The sequence below is a fragment of the Struthio camelus genome, chromosome 5 (genome assembly GCF_040807025.1).
Source record: "Struthio camelus isolate bStrCam1 chromosome 5, bStrCam1.hap1, whole genome shotgun sequence".
Classification (NCBI taxonomy): Eukaryota; Metazoa; Chordata; class Aves; order Struthioniformes; family Struthionidae; genus Struthio; species Struthio camelus.
This window is the reverse complement of record NC_090946.1, coordinates 16925251-16946001: the sequence shown is the minus strand read 5'-3', so window position 1 is coordinate 16946001 and position 20751 is coordinate 16925251. Positions and strand designations below refer to the sequence as shown.

Here is a 20751-nt window from a genome sequence, read left to right as displayed (position 1 = left end):
CAACTTCAACAATGCAAAGTATCGATTTTCCCATGTGCATAAGTGAGCTCATTACATTTGCCCCTGTCTATGAAACGTTTTGAAAATAAAAAATGAAAAGCAATGAATAGATAAAGGCATTGTTTTAGCTGCTTAGCATATTTTATTCTTGTCAGCCAAGCAATTAATCTGATCATTTTGATCGGTGTTCTGGTTATGCAAAAACACGTATTTTGCATGACTGACTTCTGCATTACCCCAGCATTGTTAACATTTTCAGATGTCTGCTTCCCAGTAACAGAGTATTCTCCATGTGTTGGGTTTCAGAGATGCGTCTACCAGGCCTGCAATTATGAAGAAACCTTTCCCTATATTTGTTCTGCTCTGGGATCATATGCACGAGCGTGTAGTTCAATGGGTTTAATCCTTGAAAACTGGAGAAACAGTGTGGACAATTGCAGTAAGTAATTGAACCAAATCCTGAAAGTATGCCATCATATGAATGCATGCATATAGGTCTATCTATTTCCATTTAGAAAACTCCCATGCTTCATTCACCTATGACAAAGTTGAACAAGAATCTATATTTTAAAACTATATATTAGTCATTAGAAGATAACGACTTATTGCTCCAGTAAGTCAAACAGCAGGCCTGGTTCCCATATTCCCAGGAGCTGCTGATCTCACAGATACGTCAAAACTCAGCAAAACGCCTTAAACAGTAAAACAGTATCCTAAACAGTGTCCAAATCACCTTAAGAGTAATGAGAAAAACAGACAAGAGAAAGAAGAGGAAAGCAGAAGTGGAATAGCAAGATATCCAGCTCGTAAACACTCTGCTAGAGATCAAGACTGCAGTGCCTGAAACTGAAAAAAAATCATGTTTTGATGCTCTATTTTGGCTGCTCAAAAAAGGATTGTCATTTCAGATTGTAGCAAAAGACTGCTCATAGGCTTTAAGGTGAATATGCGGATACTTCCAGGACTTCCAGGACTTGATATTTAAATACTGGAATTAACAGATAAATGAAGCTATAATGTGCCACAGGATAAGAAAGAACAAGGAGGGACTCTGGCTGCAGATGTGATTTTGCCATTATGCAATTTAGACAGCAGCACCATTTTCAAAGTTATATTAAAACATATTAGTATTTCTGCAAAGCTTCTTTTTGCATGATTGCATTCCAAGATACACAAAGAAGCAATAAGATGATATTTAACCTTTATAAAACTTCCGAACAGCTACAGGGTGGGTATTAAGCCATGGTCTGCAATATCTTTCGCTACAGCTCCACATCCTCAGGGAGAGAAGTAAGAGCATTGACAATAGATAGAATGTGTGCAGCGTATCGCTCTGAACCTAGTATCTTTCACAGGGAAGGGGAGAAGGAAATGAAATTTAACACGCACTCTTGCCTTGTTTTGCAGCCATTACTTGTACTGGCAATCAAACTTTCAGCTACAATGCTCAGGCATGTGACAGGACATGTTTGTCACTCTCCAACCGAGCCCTGGAATGTCATCCAACTGACATCCCTATTGAAGGGTGCCATTGTCCTAAAGGAATGTACTTGAACCACAAAAATGAGTGTGTTCGTAAATCTCATTGTCCCTGCTATTTAGAAGATCGAAAATACATTTTGCCTGACCAGTCAACAGTAACTGGTGGGATTACCTGGTAAGTTTGTCAAGTTCAAAGACGAGCAAACTGAAAATGGGGAAGAGGTATCTGCTTTGCTTTTAATGGTAAAAGATTATTTTGGGGGGCTTCTTTTCTGCTCCTTCCTAAAATACAAAGATTCTTGCAGGAATGATTTGAAGGAAACATATGACTTTAAGCTTGGAAATGCTAAGGAAAAAATCAGAGAATATTAGGTAAAATCTGATTATTCTGGTAGATCATAGTACAAGATTTTGCCAACAGCATCTGTACAGCTACTTACAAACCAGATGATGGCCCGCTGTTCACTTTCAAAACTGATGTTACTGTATACTGCAAAAAGTAAACAGAGGCAATTGACACGTTTCATTTTGGAGGATGCAAAGGAGCTAGTATTACAGATGAAACATTTCCAGTGGTGAAAAACGTGAAGTCATTGTGCAAAAACCTAAAAATTCCTTTCTTAGGAGAGAATTGCACTGAAATTCTCCCCCTCCCCCTTTTTTTCCCCCCCTCTAGCTACTGTGTTAATGGGAGGCTAAGTTGCACTGGCAAACCTCAAAATCCTGCAGGTATGGATCTGGCTACAGTTTACTTTGAACACTATTCTTTTCCCCTGTATTATAAAATCACAACTTCACAATCTCCTATTTCTTTTTCTTCCTTTTTTCTAGAAAGCTGCAAAGCTCCTAAGAAATATATATCATGTTCTGACAGTTTAGAAAACAAGTATGGAGCTACATGTGCCCCTACCTGTCAGATGTTAGCCACTGGAATTGAATGTGTGAGTTTCACAGCTCTGGGATATAAATGCTCTGAGAGAGGAAGAATGTTCTAGTTGTTACCTTGAACTCAAGAAGTCCAGGATTCAGCTCCTTCTAGTAAAATGAATGTTTCTTCTAACATGACATAGTTAAACACCAGACTTCTTTGCAGAGACTGTAGACACTAAAAATGTATATACACCTTCAAAAGGTGATTAAATGAACTCATAGAATAAAAATCCATGACTGTCACCTGTGACTCAGATACTCCATAAGCTGCATGTCACTGGAAACTGATAGAACATGAAGTATGTGCTTCCTATTTTATTCTTCCCCAAATGCCTGCTAGTGACAGTTATAGAATGCAGGAGGCTAGATGGACTTTTTATCTGTGCTGTTATGGCTTTTCTCCTGCTTTTAAGGAAACAGACTGACTGGAAAAATTATAATGTAATAGGTTTCTTTCATATAAAGAAACTTATGATCTATTTGTCCAAGAAGGTGCTGACACTGAAAGATAAATTCTTCAAAGAGTCTTCAAGTATGTTTACTATCTCATACAACATGTATATTTTACAACTTCAGTGAAACTAGTACAATTAAGTAGTATAGTAACACTAGTAAAATCATAAAATTCAAATCAAAACTTAGCACATGTTGATTCTTGACACTAGTCACATAAAACGTAAAAGGTCTCCTTACATTTCTTTGCATTTTACAATTTTTTGATCTTTACCAGGTACCTACTAAGTGTGAATCAGGCTGTGTCTGTGCTAATGGGCTGTATGAAAATCTTGATGGCAGGTGTGTACCAGCTGAAGAATGTCCCTGTGAATATGGTGGTCTTGCTTATGGAAGAGATGAGCAGATCCAAACCGAATGTGAGATCTGGTAAGAGTCAAAGTTTTCCATTGCTGATCCTGTTTCAATACACTGCACAAATAGACGACGAAAGCGTGTAATTGACAGGAGAATAGGAAACAGCAACAGCTGAACTACAGCAACAGAGCACAGAGGTGATAAAGACAAGCATAACACTTGACAGTGTATATGCATAGATGAAAAAGTCATGGCCTTGAAGCCGTACTGGCTTCAAGGATAATCTTTACCATCTGCATATCCAAGACTAAGGTGGCATCTAGGAGAGCCTGTAACTATATAAGAACAAGAATTAACAACTCCACCTAAGTAAAGATGAGGACACAGACTTCCTCCTCTTCTCTAGATAAAAAAACGCCTCCCAAAAATATTTCCACTTTTTTAGCAACATTCTCAACAACTCTTTCCCTTTGCAGTTTCTAATCTAGTATAAAAAAATACCACCACTCAAACTACACAGGACAGTGACATCTATTCTTAGTAACAACAACAACAAAGTGAGCTTTATGTTATTTCTTTAATGAAAAAAGAAGGCAAAAACTGAATTAAGATTTCTTCTTTAACATGCATTAATTTTCTCAGCAGTCCCTAACCTTTTAGGTATGGTCCCTTTATTAACTGTAACTTGGTTAGAGTGTACATAAGGCGATTAAATAAATGTCTTACCTATGAAAATGCATGCATGTAGAAAGAAGTGTTAAGGTGGCATGCCTTTGAAATCTTGAAATCTGAGCATGATTTTTCTTCTCACTCCCAGCACTTGCACGAGAGGCAAATGGAAATGTGTTCAGAAATCTAGATGTTCCTCAACATGTAATCTCTATGGAGAAGGCCACATTACCACTTTTGATGGACAGCGCTTTGTGTTTGATGGCAACTGTGAATACATACTAGCCATGGTAATGTCTTTTGGATACTTCTTTTGGCAGTATCTTAGCATCAAGAAATAGCTGTATTTAAATGGCTGATGGAAATATCCTAGGAAGCATCTGTATTCAATAGAGCACTTTGAGTCTTTATATACAGTTACATGTTTTAATATTTTCTATTTATTTCAAAACTTAAGATCAAAAGCCTTTACTTCTCAAGATGTATGTTTTTCATGAAATTGCAAGCATTTTAAATATACTAACATGTTTGAATAGTCACTGATGAGTACCCATTATGTTCCAGCCAAGTATATCTTTCAGCAGAGTGTTGTCAGTTTGACTACCAAATCAGAGGTCGTCACTGCTATCTCCAAAAAAAAAAAAAATTGCTAAAGCATAATACTCCATTGACTCTTTCCTTTCTCCATACAAAGATGCAGGTTCTGAAAGAAATAAAATTCTTCAGCTGCCAAAGCCATAAGATATCCTAGAACCTCTCTATTAACAACCAGCAGTGGATTTTAAGACAGCCACAGATAAGCTCTCTCTCACATGAGAATGAGGATATAAAATAAAGACTGCCTGCTATGCTGAAAGGCAGAATCACAGTTATGGCATGTTTAAGCTTTCTTTTCTTCTGTTTTAACTTGGAAGACTCCAGGCACAGAGTCTTTTTTTTTTTTTTTTTTTTTTTTTTAGGATGGCTGCAGTGTTAATAGACCCCTTTCCTCCTTTAAAATTGTTACTGAGAATGTCATCTGTGGGAAATCAGGGGTTACCTGCTCCAGATCCATCAGCATTTACCTTGGGGTAAGATCCTCATTCAACTGTTATCCAGCTGAATAGCCATTTAAGACCACATATGCTTCACTTTTGGAAACTTTAGCTGTGTCTTGTAAGTGATGCCTTGTAAGCAAAGTTAACGTGCTTAAGCTAGAGCTTCAGTGTTAGTAGGAACTACCATCTTTTTTTTTTTTTTTTAATTCTCATCTCAGTGTTTCCATCCTTGGATTTCTGGTCTACCTAGAAGCCATAAAATTTTGAACTTACCCACTTAATGGTGAATCACTCAGTCAAAAGATAACTAATTTTTCCCCCAGACTCAGTCAGGGAAACAATAATATAAAATGAAGGAATTCTCGTCATGGATGATGGGCAAAACCTCTCCAAATTTCTCTAAGCCCAGGTAATACCTGCTTTTTCAAAATATCTCCAGATCTCTACTAACTTACCCAAGATACATTTGTGAAGCTACAGCAATGAGCAGTTATCTTCATTTCCGTTTTGTCTGAGAAATTCTAAAAGCAGATTGGTTTTGCCATTCTCAGCTCTATGGGACAGTAATGCCCCTCAGTATCAGATCATCTCAGAGTTCTTCATTATCAGACAGAAAGAATATGGTCAGATGAGATTTTTATCCTAAGGAACGGTCACTGCAGGTAATGCACATTTGCCACTTTTCTGAGTAGGACCAGCAGTGTCAGCTGGTCAGTGCTGTGCTGGAAAAGTTTGTTGTTTTCTTTGCATACAGTTTTGTAAGTGCATGATCCAGACAGATCTTTCTGTTGGCCATCTAGACAGTTGAAACACCACAATATGACAGGAGAAAAGATGTAAGAGTACAAATGAGATCAGGAGACAGTGAAAATATGCAAGTGAGACAGCTAATTTCTCTCTGTAACATTTAATTTATTCCTAAGAACACATGGAAACAGACTTCTTTACCTCTTCTGGCTACATATAGATGTCAATATTATTTCCACCAAATGCAATCAGAAAGCTACTGCATCTAACAATGAGAGTATAGCAGTGACAGATTTTTTGTGTGTATTTCTCATCAAAACTTGTATATGCATAAAAAATAAGTTCAAGGAAAAAAATCCAGTTATTTTGAGATACGACGACCACCCGAGGAAACTCACTTATCCTGTAAGATCTACATCACCACTGATAATACATTATTCTGCAGCATCTGGCTACCATAAGATAAGTGGGAATGACAAGACAATTTGTAGTGGCACAACATTTTTAGTAATGTCATAGGGAGAGTATGGAAAATAACAGAACTTGGTAAGTTACAATATCCGGGAAAATTTTCTTTCAGAACTTGACATTCGTACTACGAGATGAAACCTTCTCTGTTTCTGGGGAAAATCCTCTAGTGCGATATAATGTGAAAAAGAATGCCCTTCACCTGATGTTCGACATCATTATCCCAGGAAAATACAACATGACCCTTATCTGGAACAAGCACATGAACTTCTTCATCAAGATCTCCAGAGAAACACAGGTACTGAAGAATTACTTCCTCAGTAAACTGTCCTTCAATTCAGATTGAACTGCCCGTTTGATTCCAGTTGTCTCAACTCTGTGATGGCAAAGTTTTTCAGAGAAGCCACTGGTGATTTATTTTCTACTCACCATTATCTCCAAAACAGGAGAGGTTTTCAGTCAAGACAGATTACTAATCAATTACCCTGCTACATAAGCGGGATCTTTGGGCTAAGAGCTTGTGCGGTAAATAACAACATATTTTGGTTGAATTTTATCTCTAAATTATGGCAGATTACACTTGAGAGGAAAAACACGTTCATCCACTGATGAACAGGACTTCATGCACAAGACTTTACCAACATATGAGAGTATTTGTAGATCACAGTCACTAGTGAAACACAGCAAGCAACAACAATAGTAAAGAGGGAAGGCAAGTGACTGTAACTCGCTCAACTGACATTAATGCTTTCATTCCGTCTAGGAAACTATATGTGGTTTGTGTGGGAACTACAATGGCAATATGAAAGATGATTTTGAAACCCGAAGCAAGTATGTGGCATCAAATGAATTGGAGTTTGTCAATTCTTGGAAAGAGAATCCTCTCTGTGGGGATGTATACTTTGTTGTGGACCCCTGTAGCAAAAACCCTTACCGTAAAGCCTGGGCAGAAAAGACGTGTTCCATCATCAACAGCCAAGTTTTTTCTGCCTGTCACAATAAGGTAGGAATTGCTTTGGCTTTCTCTTTATTTATAGGCGTAATCTGCAGTCTGCCAAACAGTATTTGCTCATGCTCCAGCATTTGATTTTCTTTTTCCCAAAATATTTTAATAATACATATATGAAATGTATTCTGGCTCTCATTAATCTTAATCCTTCTGTATTGGCACTTCACCAGCCCTTTCGTTAGCACAAAAGCTAAGTATGGTATTAACTGAATAATCAAAATATTAGAATGAAAAAAATAATGAAGACTTTAGTATCAGAAATCAGTCCGTTGATGCCTCCTGACACTGCTCAATACACTGTTTACTCCTTCCGAAACCATTCGGGCTTTGTTACAAAAGCAAACACAAACCACCCCCCGACATTGTTCTCATTAGTAAATCAGCAGCATTATTTAGAAGATGCAGGAGATGGAAATCCAAGAGCAAGATATCATCAACCCTTCTATTTGTTTTAAGTTACCCACTTTGTGGATGAAAATATCGCAAGATTCATCAGAACCAGGCCTTCAGAAGGAAAATCTCCATTTTCTAGAAGTGAACACAAGTGAGAAACATGAGTAATGCTGCAGTGGTCATGCCTATCTGTGGAGGGTGTACTGCTGATGAATTTGCACATTTATGCCTGAATGAATGTAGGGTTTTCTAGTTGACTACACATAATGTGTTCAAGATCAGTATGAATTTAGAAGTTAATATCCAGCAAAATATCATCAGTTTGTATTGTTAGTTTGCAGGGACCTACATTCTTACTAAAAATGGTTGTCTGAGGTGGGACTGTGTTATTGCTTTGATTATTTTAGTGTTTAGAGGAAACACTAGCTACTCTCACTTAATGGAACAAGTGCACTTCACTTTCCCCTGAACTAGCAGGTATTGTTTAGCCCAGGAAAACACCTTCTTAACAAATAGACAGGAACAAAAGAATCTTAGAATTTTCATTACTTAATTTTCCAACACAGGTGAACCGTATGCCCTATTATGAGGCCTGTGTCCGAGACTCTTGTGGTTGTGACCTTGGAGGGGATTGTGAATGCATGTGTGATGCCATTGCAGTGTATGCCATGGCATGCTTAGATAAAGGTCTCTGCATTGACTGGAGGACGCCAGAGTTCTGTCGTGAGTTTCTTTAAGCTGTCTTTAAATAGGTTCATGTGATGTATATTGATAGCTTTTTACTTTTAGTATGATTTTTACTTGGTCCAAAAATAAGGAGGTTTAAGAGACAATTGTTATTACTATGAGTATATTAATACAGCAATGTAGGGAATTGCTTATATAAGTACCTCTGAAGTTGTGTTTTCTCTATGGACAAATAGTTGACTTTTGTCACCTGGGTTTTGAACTTTGCACTTTTCATTAGTAATAAATTAACCAAAATATGATGTTCGTTCTTTATCACGGAGCAATAAGAGAGAAAACAAAGCAGTCACGAAAGGCAGTATATTTCTCCTGCTGCAGCTGTAGAGTGAACAAGTCAATTTGAGGGAGGGAATATGAAACTGTGAAAAATATGTGTGTATTTGTTTTAGCTATGATGAAATCACTTTCTATGTGGATTTCAAGGAAATAAAAACAGCTGTGTTGGCCAGAACCCTGAAAAAAGGAGAAAATAGCAATGTGTTCCAGAACACTGTACATGGGGGGGAAAAAAAAGGATTAGAGTTGTAAATCAGTGCTGGGAGTTGCCATCTTTGATGGTTTCTTTTCAATATGTCACTATATTATGCATAAAAATTGTATAGAAATGCCTGCCCAGTAGATTTGCAAAAAAGATAGACTCACATCACTGGAGCATAAATTTCAGTTTGCATCACAGGTGATTACTTCAAGGACAAAATTTTTGGCTCAAACACTGTTGATTAATTTTGTCCTCCCTGTTCCTAGGCCTTCAAGAAAGCATACATCACTAATTGAAAAATTTAAACTTTTCTCCTGTTTTGCCACCCCGCTTTTTTTTTAGCTGTCTATTGTGACTATTACAATTCTCATACAAAATCAGGAAGTGAGGATGTTTATTCTTATGACTACAGCAATGACAACTGCACCTGGCACTACAGACCGTGTAACTGTCCAAATCAAAACTACAAATATGTCAACATTGAAGGTAATAATCTATACTGTTGTAAACCAGGAAACAGTAAGATAATTATTTTTACTGCTATTGTTTTAAGCAGTCATACCACAGTTAGCAGTGTTCTAATGAATGTTATCGTTGAGGCAGTTTTTGCTAATCTTTACATTACTACTACAATGTTAATACATAATTGATATAGTACCTGTATTACATTTAGCTTTGTATTGAGCTCAGCCTATCTTGAAGAGGAATCCTCTAATTTGTACCAGTTAAGTGTATATACTGTCCTTAGGTAAGAAAATATGTGGAGGGAGAGATAATATTTTTATTAGACAGTGGATATAATTGAAGAAAACAAAAAAAGTTATTATGTATGCAGACCCTTCTTCAGAGGATGACATTGAGAGTGCTTACCTTAATATATGTTATAAGCAATACAATTTTTAATAACAGAAGTGCAAGAAATTAGATTATAAATGGTACAAATGAAATGCTGTTCTCTGAGAAATGTAAAACAAAACTATCTTCCTTTCTTCAGGCTGTTACAACTGTTCTCATGATGAATACTTTGACCATGAGAAGGGACAATGCATGCCGTGTGGTAAGCAGAGGCCTATATACTCACCCTCTTTCTCTACAACAACTAGAAAATAATACTAAAACCACTGCATATTCTCAAGGAAAATATTTTTCCTAATACCTCATGATTAATTCAGACATAATTCCCCTTTGAAATAACTGTATTGCTGTACTTCTATTATGTAAAACTTTGGTTGATAAACAATGGAAGGAAAATAACTTTAAAAAAAAAAAAAAAAGATTAGGCTAGGGAGTGCTATAATACAGGAGTTGGATCACCCTGGTTGATTTATTTAGCAAGATGAAAAATTGCCTTCAGTGTAAATGTCAGTACTTTTCAAAATGTGAGTGTTCCTGAAAGTATACTGATGTTCTGATGTGCGTGATGGGCCATCCCAGCAGAGATGTATGTCCCAGATACATTCAACATCCTTCTTAAACAAAAGGAACATCTGGAACAGGATCTAGCTAATGAACTCTACTTAGCAACTCCCTAAGATACATTATTTTATCTCATGATTTACTAGCAGACAGTGTACTGCTATGAAAACCTGGCTGATGATATAATGTTATGGATAGACTGCAGCTGCACAGTTTGGAGTTTCGTGCAGATGTAAAAAAACTTAAGGCCAATTTTTTTCGTGTTACAGAATTCTAACCTGTGTCCTGGGACAGTTAGTGACCTCACTTACATACAGAAAACCTGTTTCCATTATCCCTGAAAAGTGAGACTGCCCTTAAGCATGAAAATCATAACAAAGACAGTGAAAACATGCTTATGTTGATGATTGCTGTGAGGTGTATTGATTTCTTACCACTGTTTAATTATTCTGAGGTGAAGTTTAACACTGAACTACAACAGTAAGCATTTTCATGAATACCTCACTAATTAACACAGTACTTTGAATGTAGTTTATTTACCTTCTGATCTGAAATTTGCCACTGTTTTTAGTATGTTTTAATTAATTCACACATTTAACCTGTTCTACCTTTACACAACAGGAGAAAAAAGTACTAGTACTACACTGGAGACACCTTCACCTTCAACAGGTTAGTTTAAGTCAGTGACTAAACTAGTTCTTAAACGCTGATACATGTCCTATTACATGCTTCTGAGGTAAGCAAAACCCTTTCTGGCTTGATAAAATGACTTCACCAGTTTCATATGCATAAGGCTCAATAATGAAAAATATCTCAGTATCACAATTATCAAAAACATTTTCCCAGAAATATGTTAGACATCTTAAATTGCGAAAGAAAATGATTGAGAGAACAATGTTTCTTGAGTATATTTAGGCACTTCCGAATATCAGTAACCAAATATTCCACAAAAATTTCGGCCTAGTTCATAGTGGTAACTGGCAATATAACAATCTGACATTTTAAGAAGGTCTTCATTGAAACTTATGACTAAGTATACCAAGCCCCAATAGCCTGACCCAGGAAAGGAGTCTGTATATGCTGATCCTAAATTTGCTAGGAATTCCATTAATTTCCCTGAAGACAAGTGGTATTTTTGTACTGGCCACTGGAAGGGCTAGGGAAAAAGTTATACTGTTAGCTGCCTGAATTATGAAATGCTAATTACACAATTCCATCTCTCTTAATATGCACACCAAAATCACTTTAAAGGGATGAAAAAAATTTAAAAAACTTCTGTTAGAGTTCATGTTCAATGTATTGACTGACAATAATAACAAAAGGGATACCTATATAAATTATCTCAAATTTTTCTTTTAAAATGAAGGTAGTTATTACAAGTTGTTACAACACTACCTTTAGTAAATACTTCCAAAATATTTTTAATGGATTATTAAGAATTATTTCTTAGCCTTGCATTTTGATTTTTTTTCTTCTCTTAGTAAGAACAGTGCAGCCTAAAGTAACAAGAAGCTCTACTGCTGTCACAATACCCATGACTACCCTGCCAACAGCACTGACTACTTCTTCTGCAGCTACTATATCAACAGAGAGCACTAATCCAACAATAACGTCAAAAATCACAATTCCAAGAACTTCATCAGCATCACCTCTTGTTACGATAAAGTCAACAACAGGTAGGTTGTTAGTATTACTGTCTAAAACCAATTAATAAATCCATTCTATGCATAGTTAAGAAATCAGTGTACTAGGAGAACAGTGCAAGCTAGCTCAACACCCAAGAACAAGAGTGCAGATCATGAAGTAGACAAGGCAGGCTTCCAGAAAGGAGTTTGTGAGAAGCAGGATAAACCAGAAATGTTCTGAAGTGTAGGCAGAAGTTGAGTGGAAGGAGAAAGGATACAGACTATAGATTAAAAATACAGCCAAAAATCATTTATCTGTGTGACTCTTACCTGGGAAGCACATTATGAGTTCCATAAACAAGAAACCAGCTCAGCTCCATTTGGATTTATTAGCTCAGCTTCAGCCTGATACATGTGCACTTTTCATAACCAGTTCAATAGCACAGTCATGTTCAAGTAACACTCGAGCTATTAACACTGAATGACTTAAGCAAGCTCCAAGGCAGAATCAGACAGGTAACAGTGCAGTGACTTTATACAGGATTCTAGGCTCCAGAAGCGCTGGACTGGATCTATCTTAAATTTGGTGTTGCTCTCAGCAGGGGCTTTGACCAGATGACTTCTCCAGTATAAACTATTTTCTGATTCTGTGGCTTGTGCAGACTCATAATAGCATGAGACTTCACAATAACATACAGTTCAACTAGTAAGTCATCCTTATCACCAGGCCATCAGGGAAAGCAGAGGTAAAAAAGGCGGTCCTACAGGAGTCAAAACACGGCTTCAAAGGCTGGCATTGTGCCAGATGAATATTATGATGTTCTTTGGCCTTATAATACAAATTTAAAAGTTGAAACAGCAACCAGTTTAGAACATAAGATTAGCCAATTAAAGTATCCTTTGGGAAAAGACCAAAGTGAATGAGTGATAATGAAACTAGCTTCTTATAAATTTTTATGAAAAATAATCTAGCACAGGAAAAAGAAATTGAGAAGAAAGAAAGATATAAGATATGAGAAAATAAATATGAGAAGAAAAAGATTTGGTAAGATTATGAGAACATAAATACAAACAATTACAGAGAAAATGTTAAAAATATTAAGGATGAAAATTGGGTCCCTGGAATAAGTTTAGCTTCTCCATAATTTATCTATTTTTAATTATTAAATACATTGATTACTCACATTATATTCTTTACCCCAAAAGAACTTACAACATCAGTTTTTATCACACCAACCATGACCACAATTACTACACCTTCCATAACTACCTCAGCAAAAAGAGCCATGACCATGAAACTGAAGCCTACGCCTACTGCCATATCAAAAGAGACAGAAAAAGTAAGGTTTACCACACCATCCATCAAGACCACTATCAAAAGGAAAACAACCACCACATCAATACCTGTTCATGCTACATCTCAGATCGCAACTTTCACCAGGCCTAAATTAATAACACTAGGTAAATATCACCTTTTTATGTCTACCAGGTGAAGCCATCAGGCAGAGCACGTCAGTAGATTCCTATTAAGAAACAAAAGTTATTCTTACTAGATGTCTTAAAATTGCAAATACATAGGAAAAGACATGGATGACTGAACAAAAAATACAAACATGGAAATTTCAGTGTCTTGCCAATGGAACCGGCGTCCAACATGCAAATACCATCTTAAACCTAACAATTCTCTTAGACACCATACCCACAATTCCAAATCCTCCGTATTTGGGAAAAATCTCTGCCACAAAGTGACATACCTTCTTGAAAACTCACATATGGCAGAATAAGTGTTCCCCCTAGCTATTGAAACAACTTCTCCCAAAAACACAAATCCTATCTACAAAAAAAAGGAAATTACATGTTAGGGTGTCATGTTCTTCATATGCCAACAAGGACAGACTGCATGGAAGCTGTATCACAACTTAGTTTGCTTGGGCTAGGAAGTGATGCCAGAGGCCGGTACGCAATGCAGGGAAGTCAGCTACAGTGGGAAGACAGGTGCTCAGTCTCTCCCAGTCCACATTTCTTCTACCTAGTCCTGCTGGGGTGCCTGCATACAGGTGTTCCTTTCCCAATAATGACAGCTTCCTTTGAGGAAGTGTCACTTTCTATTATGCCTAAGTGCCTTCCCAGGGCTTTACTGTTCTTACCCATCCCAGCCTTCTTAGCAAGGAGCCCAAGCCATGCTCTACACCACTGAGTCCCAAATAGGTGAGTGGTCTGGTTGGGAGGGTGGAAAGAGTCAATAAAGGCATATATCAGTGCCTACCTTAGCCAGCCTTATGGTGCTTCCTCACCCAGCCGAGAGGAACAGTACCCTCTCCGTGCTGCTTGGAAGGAGACCCACAAGCCCATGGAGACTCTTCTTCCTTGCCCAGGATCCTGTTCCAGGAAGAGGCAGAAGGAGCTCACTTGTTGCCGGGCATCCTTCAGGCCCAGTCCCTGCCCTGTGTTTTGGGGGAGGAGCAATGGCTGGGGCCGTTGCCCCATTCCTCCCGCGGTGCCTCCCAAGACTCGGAGGGGCCCAGTCCTGCCTTTCTAGTCACTGCCCCCCCAAGTCCCCAAGGAGGGCTTTTGCCTGGGAAGTGCCCGCCTCGCTTGCCTGCCACCTCTTGCCCTCCCACCGTCAGTCATCCTGCGCTTTCCTCCCGGCAGCCTTCACCCACAAAAAGCCAACCGTGCCACCTCTGGCCACGCGGAGGACCACCCCCGCCACGTCCGCCAGCAGCACCTCCAAGACCTCCGTGTCCAGAGAGACCAGCCCCACCAGCCGTCCTGAAGTGCCCCTGACAAGGACGACTCGGCTCCCCAGCTCTCCCCCCACCACCTCGGCCTCCAGCACGCCGCTCAGCACCAGGCTGCCGTTTGCCGCCCCGTCCACAGTCTCGACCGAGTCTCCCACGACGACCAGGCCAAAGCCCACTTGGACGACCCTAACGTCCAAGGCCTCTCCCCCGACGACCAGCGTTTCAAGAGAGACGCTTCCGCCCGAGTCCTCCGCACCCTCCACGGCCAAAACCAGCCCCCTCCCGTCACCTGCTTCTTCCCCCTCCTCAACTGTGTCCTCAACCCCGCCAAGCCCGTCGCATCCCGGTAAGTCTCGCTCCTGTCCTTCCTGCTGCTCTGCCGGCTCTTTGCAGCTCCCGCCCTCCTCTCCCGAGCAGCACGTCCCACCGGGGCCTCTGTTAGCGTAGTCGTGCTGCGTTGCCTTGCCGTTGGCATCGGGCCGCCTTGGACCTGGAAGGGTCCAGGGCCTGGCCCACCCACGCATTGCCCCTGACTGCGTCCTGTGCCCCGGACCGTTCGGGGTCTTTTGCTGGGACACAGGCCTTCTTTTGGGTAGAGACCCTGCCCAGCTCCTTCCCTTGCAGCCAGCATCGAGATGCTAGCTGACACCCAGGACTTTCCCTTGTCGTGCTGTCCTTAGTATACGGAGGGAAGGGAAGAGAAGGCAATGAGAGGGGAAAGGCACATCGTGTTTTCAGCTCAACACGGTTCTGGGAAGTTCAGGACAGTTTGGGGAAATACAAAACAAAGGACAGAGGCCAAGACAAGCCCTTGAGAAAGGGAAGCCCACGTCCTGAAACCCCCTTGACAAGCACTGGCCAAAAAACAGCAACTCTCTACCCCCTAGCTAACGATGCCAGATGCTGACCAACACTATAGAGAAGTCATCCATGGAGGGTGGGCAGGCAGATGCACATTCACACTCCAGCCAAACCTCTCACACTCAGACCAGTTGGGCTCCCCAGGTCCAGGTTTTCTTGATGCTGACAAGAGCACCCTCCTTTGAGGAGATGCCAGAACATGCTTTCCTTAGGCACCTTCCCAGGACTCAACCATTCTTTTCTCTCATCCCTTTCTTTGTAGCAAGGGAGCCAACCAGAGCTAAGACTCCAACTAGTAAAGTAGTAACAGGTGAGTGCTCTGGTTCAGAGAGAGTTAAGAGTCCTCTATGGCCCATGCCTGTGAAATAGCCTCGGCTCTCCAATGGACCCTTTCCAGCACAGTCTGGAGCAGGCTGAAAATACATTATTTGACGTTCCTTGGACACACAAAGAATTGGACACTCCTATTCTGCACTCAGGGCCCCAAGAAAGACAAAGACGGAATTCAGTTATTTGGATACACCATTCAGATCATCCGGGTGTCTTGATACTCTAAGAAAAACAGCAATGGGATGGAAAATACTGAGTGCCATTGCCCCTTTATTTTTTTCTAAAACCTCAGAGGGGCTCAGTCCTGCCTTTCTAGTCACTGCCCCCCCAAGTCCCCAAGGAGGGCTTTTGCCTGGGAAGTGCCCGCCTCGCTTGCCTGCCACCTCTTGCCCTCCCACCGTCAGTCATCCTGCGCTTTCCTCCCGGCAGCCTTCACCCACAAAAAGCCAACCGTGCCACCTCTGGCCACGCGGAGGACCACCCCCGCCACGTCCGCCAGCAGCACCTCCAAGACCTCCGTGTCCAGAGAGACCAGCCCCACCAGCCGTCCTGAAGTGCCCCTGACAAGGACGACTCGGCTCCCCAGCTCTCCCCCCACCACCTCGGCCTCCAGCACGCCGCTCAGCACCAGGCTGCCGTTTGCCGCCCCGTCCACAGTCTCGACCGAGTCTCCCACGACGACCAGGCCAAAGCCCACTTGGACGACCCTAACGTCCAAGGCCTCTCCCCCGACGACCAGCGTTTCAAGAGAGACGCTTCCGCCCGAGTCCTCCGCGCCCTCCACGGCCAAAACCAGCCCCCTCCCGTCACCTGCTGCTTCCCCCTCCTCAACTGTGTCCTCAACCCCGCCAAGCCCGTCGCATCCCGGTAAGTCTCGCTCCTGTCCTTCCTGCTGCTCTGCCGGCTCTTTGCAGCTCCCGCCCTCCTCTCCCGAGCAGCACGTCCCACCGGGGCCTCTGTTAGCGTAGTCGTGCTGCGTTGCCTTGCCGTTGGCATCGGGCCGCCTTGGACCTGGAAGGGTCCAGGGCCTGGCCCACCCACGCATTGCCCCTGACTGCGTCCTGTGCCCCGGACCGTTTGGGGTCTTTCGCTGGGACACGGGCCTCTGCCAGAGAGCCTTCCCCGCCCAGCGTGGAGCTAGCGGGCGGACGATACCCTCTCCGTGCCGCTTGGAGGGAGGCCCACAAGCCCATGGAGACTCTTCTTCCTTGCCCAGGATCCTGTTCCAGGAAGAGGCAGGAGGAGCTCACTTGTTGCCGGGCATCCTTCAGGCCCAGTCCCTGCCCTGTGTTTTGGGGGAGGAGGAGGACGGGCAATGGCTGGGGCCGTTGCCCCATTCCTCCCGCGGTGCCTCCCAAGACTCGGAGGGGCCCAGTCCTGCCTTTCTAGTCACTGCCCCGCCAAGTCCCCAAGGAGGGCTTTTGCCTGGGAAGTGCCCGCCTCGCTTGCCTGCCACCTCTTGCCCTCCCACCGTCAGTCATCCTGCGCTTTCCTCCCGGCAGCCTTCACCCACAAAAAGCCAACCGTGCCACCTCTGGCCACGCGGAGGACCACCCCCGCCACGTCCGCCAGCAGCACCTCCAAGACCTCCGTGTCCAGAGAGACCAGCCCCACCAGCCGTCCTGAAGTGCCCCTGACAAGGACGACTCGGCTCCCCAGCTCTCCCCCCACCACCTCGGCCTCCAGCACGCCGCTCAGCACCAGGCTGCCGTTTGCCGCCCCGTCCACAGTCTCGACCGAGTCTCCCACGACGACCAGGCCAAAGCCCACTTGGACGACCCTAACGTCCAAGGCCTCTCCCCCGACGACCAGCGTTTCAAGAGAGACGCTTCCGCCCGAGTCCTCCGCGCCCTCCACGGCCAAAACCAGCCCCCTCCCGTCACCTGCTTCTTCCCCCTCCTCAACTGTGTCCTCAACCCCGCCAAGCCCGTCGCATCCCGGTAAGTCTCGCTCCTGTCCTTCCTGCTGCTCTGCCGGCTCTTTGCAGCTCCCGCCCTCCTCTCCCGAGCAGCACGTCCCACCGGGGCCTCTGTTAGCGTAGTCGTGCTGCGTTGCCTTGCCGTTGGCATCGGGCCGCCTTGGACCTGGAAGGGTCCAGGGCCTGGCCCACCCACGCATTGCCCCTGACTGCGTCCTGTGCCCCGGACCGTTTGGGGTCTTTCGCTGGGACACGGGCCTCTGCCAGAGAGCCTTCCCCGCCCAGCGTGGAGCTAGCGGGCGGACGATACCCTCTCCGTGCCGCTTGGAGGGAGGCCCACAAGCCCATGGAGACTCTTCTTCCTTGCCCAGGATCCTGTTCCAGGAAGAGGCAGGAGGAGCTCACTTGTTGCCGGGCATCCTTCAGGCCCAGTCCCTGCCCTGTGTTTTGGGGGAGGAGGAGGACGGGCAATGGCTGGGGCCGTTGCCCCATTCCTCCCGCGGTGCCTCCCAAGACTCGGAGGGGCCCAGTCCTGCCTTTCTAGTCACTGCCCCCCCAAGTCCCCAAGGAGGGCTTTTGCCTGGGAAGTGCCCGCCTCGCTTGCCTGCCACCTCTTGCCCTCCCACCGTCAGTCATCCTGCGCTTTCCTCCCGGCAGCCTTCACCCACAAAAAGCCAACCGTGCCACCTCTGGCCACGCGGAGGACCACCCCCGCCACGTCCGCCAGCAGCACCTCCAAGACCTCCGTGTCCAGAGAGACCAGCCCCACCAGCCGTCCTGAAGTGCCCCTGACAAGGACGACTCGGCTCCCCAGCTCTCCCCCCACCACCTCGGCCTCCAGCACGCCGCTCAGCACCAGGCTGCCGTTTGCTGCCCCGTCCACAGTCTCGACCGAGTCTCCCACGACGACCAGGCCAAAGCCCACTTGGACGACCCTAACGTCCAAGGCCTCTCCCCCGACGACCAGCGTTTCAAGAGAGACGCTTCCGCCCGAGTCCTCCGCGCCCTCCACGGCCAAAACCAGCCCCCTCCCGTCACCTGCTGCTTCCCCCTCCTCAACTGTGTCCTCAACCCCGCCAAGCCCGTCGCATCCCGGTAAGTCTCGCTCCTGTCCTTCCTGCTGCTCTGCCGGCTCTTTGCAGCTCCCGCCCTCCTCTCCCGAGCAGCACGTCCCACCGGGGCCTCTGTTAGCGTAGTCGTGCTGCGTTGCCTTGCCGTTGGCATCGGGCCGCCTTGGACCTGGAAGGGTCCAGGGCCTGGCCCACCCACGCATTGCCCCTGACTGCGTCCTGTGCCCCGGACCGTTTGGGGTCTTTCGCTGGGACACGGGCCTCTGCCAGAGAGCCTTCCCCGCCCAGCGTGGAGCTAGCGGGCGGACGATACCCTCTCCGTGCCGCTTGGAGGGAGGCCCACAAGCCCATGGAGACTCTTCTTCCTTGCCCAGGATCCTGTTCCAGGAAGAGGCAGGAGGAGCTCACTTGTTGCCGGGCATCCTTCAGGCCCAGTCCCTGCCCTGTGTTTTGGGGGAGGAGGAGGACGGGCAATGGCTGGGGCCGTTGCCCCATTCCTCCCGCGGTGCCTCCCAAGACTCGGAGGGGCCCAGTCCTGCCTTTCTAGTCACTGCCCCGCCAAGTCCCCAAGGAGGGCTTTTGCCTGGGAAGTGCCCGCCTCGCTTGCCTGCCACCTCTTGCCCTCCCACCGTCAGTCATCCTGCGCTTTCCTCCCGGCAGCCTTCACCCACAAAAAGCCAACCGTGCCACCTCTGGCCACGCGGAGGACCACCCCCGCCACGTCCGCCAGCAGCACCTCCAAGACCTCCGTGTCCAGAGAGACCAGCCCCACCAGCCGTCCTGAAGTGCCCCTGACAAGGACGACTCGGCTCCCCAGCTCTCCCCCCACCACCTCGGCCTCCAGCACGCCGCTCAGCACCAGGCTGCCGTTTGCCGCCCCGTCCACAGTCTCGACCGAGTCTCCCACGACGACCAGGCCAAAGCCCACTTGGACGACCCTAACGTCCAAGGCCTCTCCCCCGACGACCAGCATTTCAAGAGAGACGCTTCCGCCCGAGTCCTCCGCGCCCTCCACGGCCAAAACCAGCCCCCTCCCGTCACCTGCTGCTTCCCCCTCCTCAACTGTGTCCTCAACCCCGCCAAGCCCGTCGCATCCCGGTAAGTCTCGCTCCTGTCCTTCCTGCTGCTCTGCCGGCTCTTTGCAGCTCCCGCCCTCCTCTCCCGAGCAGCACGTCCCACCGGGGCCTCTGTTAGCGTAGTCGTGCTGCGTTGCCTTGCCGTTGGCATCGGGCCGCCTTGGACCTGGAAGGGTCCAGGGCCTGGCCCACCCACGCATTGCCCCTGACTGCGTCCTGTGCCCCGGACCGTTTGGGGTCTTTCGCTGGGACACGGGCCTCTGCCAGAGAGCCTTCCCCGCCCAGCGTGGAGCTAGCGGGCGGACGATACCCTCTCCGTGCCGCTTGGAGGGAGGCCCACAAGCCCATGGAGACTCTTCTTCCTTGCCCAGGATCCTGTTCCAGGAAGAGGCAGGAGGAGCTCACTTGTTGCCGGGCATCCTTCAGGCCCAGTCCCTGCCCTGTGTTTTGGGGGAGGAGGAGGACGGGCAATGGCTGGGGCCGTTGCCCCATTCCTCCCGCGGTGCCTCCCAAGACTCGGAGGGGCCCAGTCCTGCCTTTCTAGTCACTGCCCCCCCAAGTCCCCAAGGAGGGCTTTTGCCTGGGAAGTGCCCGCCTCGCTTGCCTGCCACCTCTTGCCCTCCCACCGTCAGTCATCCTGCGCTTTCCTCCCGGCAGCCTTCACCCACAAAAAGCCAACCGTGCCACCTCTGGCCACGCGGAGGACCACCCCCGCCACGTCCGCCAGCAGCACCTCCAAGACCTCCGTGTCCAGAGAGACCAGCCCCACCAGCCGTCCTGAAGTGCCCCTGACAAGGACGACTCGGCTCCCCAGCTCTCCCCCCACCACCTCGGCCTCCAGCACGCCGCTCAGCACCAGGCTGCCGTTTGCCGCCCCGTCCACAGTCTCGACCGAGTCTCCCACGACGACCAGGCCAAAGCCCACTTGGACGACCCTAACG

The 20751-nt window shown here is 45.7% G+C and overlaps 2 protein-coding genes across 2 annotated transcripts in view; both read left to right on the top strand.

The window, feature by feature from the left end:
* The window catches only part of LOC104143772 (mucin-6), a 28833-nt gene extending 15529 nt beyond the window's left edge, over positions 1-13304 (top strand). Inside the window, exons 15-28 of the mRNA XM_068944099.1 lie at positions 307-439; positions 1408-1657; positions 2159-2211; positions 2314-2423; positions 3143-3294; positions 4040-4181; positions 4851-4961; positions 6256-6441; positions 6907-7146; positions 8112-8268; positions 9113-9256; positions 9765-9831; positions 11696-11862; positions 13018-13304. Of these exons, the coding sequence (XP_068800200.1) occupies positions 307-439; positions 1408-1657; positions 2159-2211; positions 2314-2423; positions 3143-3294; positions 4040-4181; positions 4851-4961; positions 6256-6441; positions 6907-7146; positions 8112-8268; positions 9113-9256; positions 9765-9831; positions 11696-11862; positions 13018-13304 (2199 nt within the window). The remainder of the gene's footprint in view (positions 1-306; positions 440-1407; positions 1658-2158; positions 2212-2313; positions 2424-3142; positions 3295-4039; positions 4182-4850; positions 4962-6255; positions 6442-6906; positions 7147-8111; positions 8269-9112; positions 9257-9764; positions 9832-11695; positions 11863-13017) is intronic.
* Positions 13305-15605: 2301 nt separating this feature from the next.
* Positions 15606-18860, top strand: LOC138067346 (uncharacterized). Its single transcript, XM_068944098.1, has 4 exons — positions 15606-15726; positions 16176-16613; positions 17249-17686; positions 18322-18860. The coding sequence occupies exons 1-4, from the start codon at positions 15606-15608 to the stop codon at positions 18858-18860; spliced, it is 1536 nt and encodes a 511-aa protein (XP_068800199.1).
* Positions 18861-20751: the final 1891 nt, after the last annotated feature.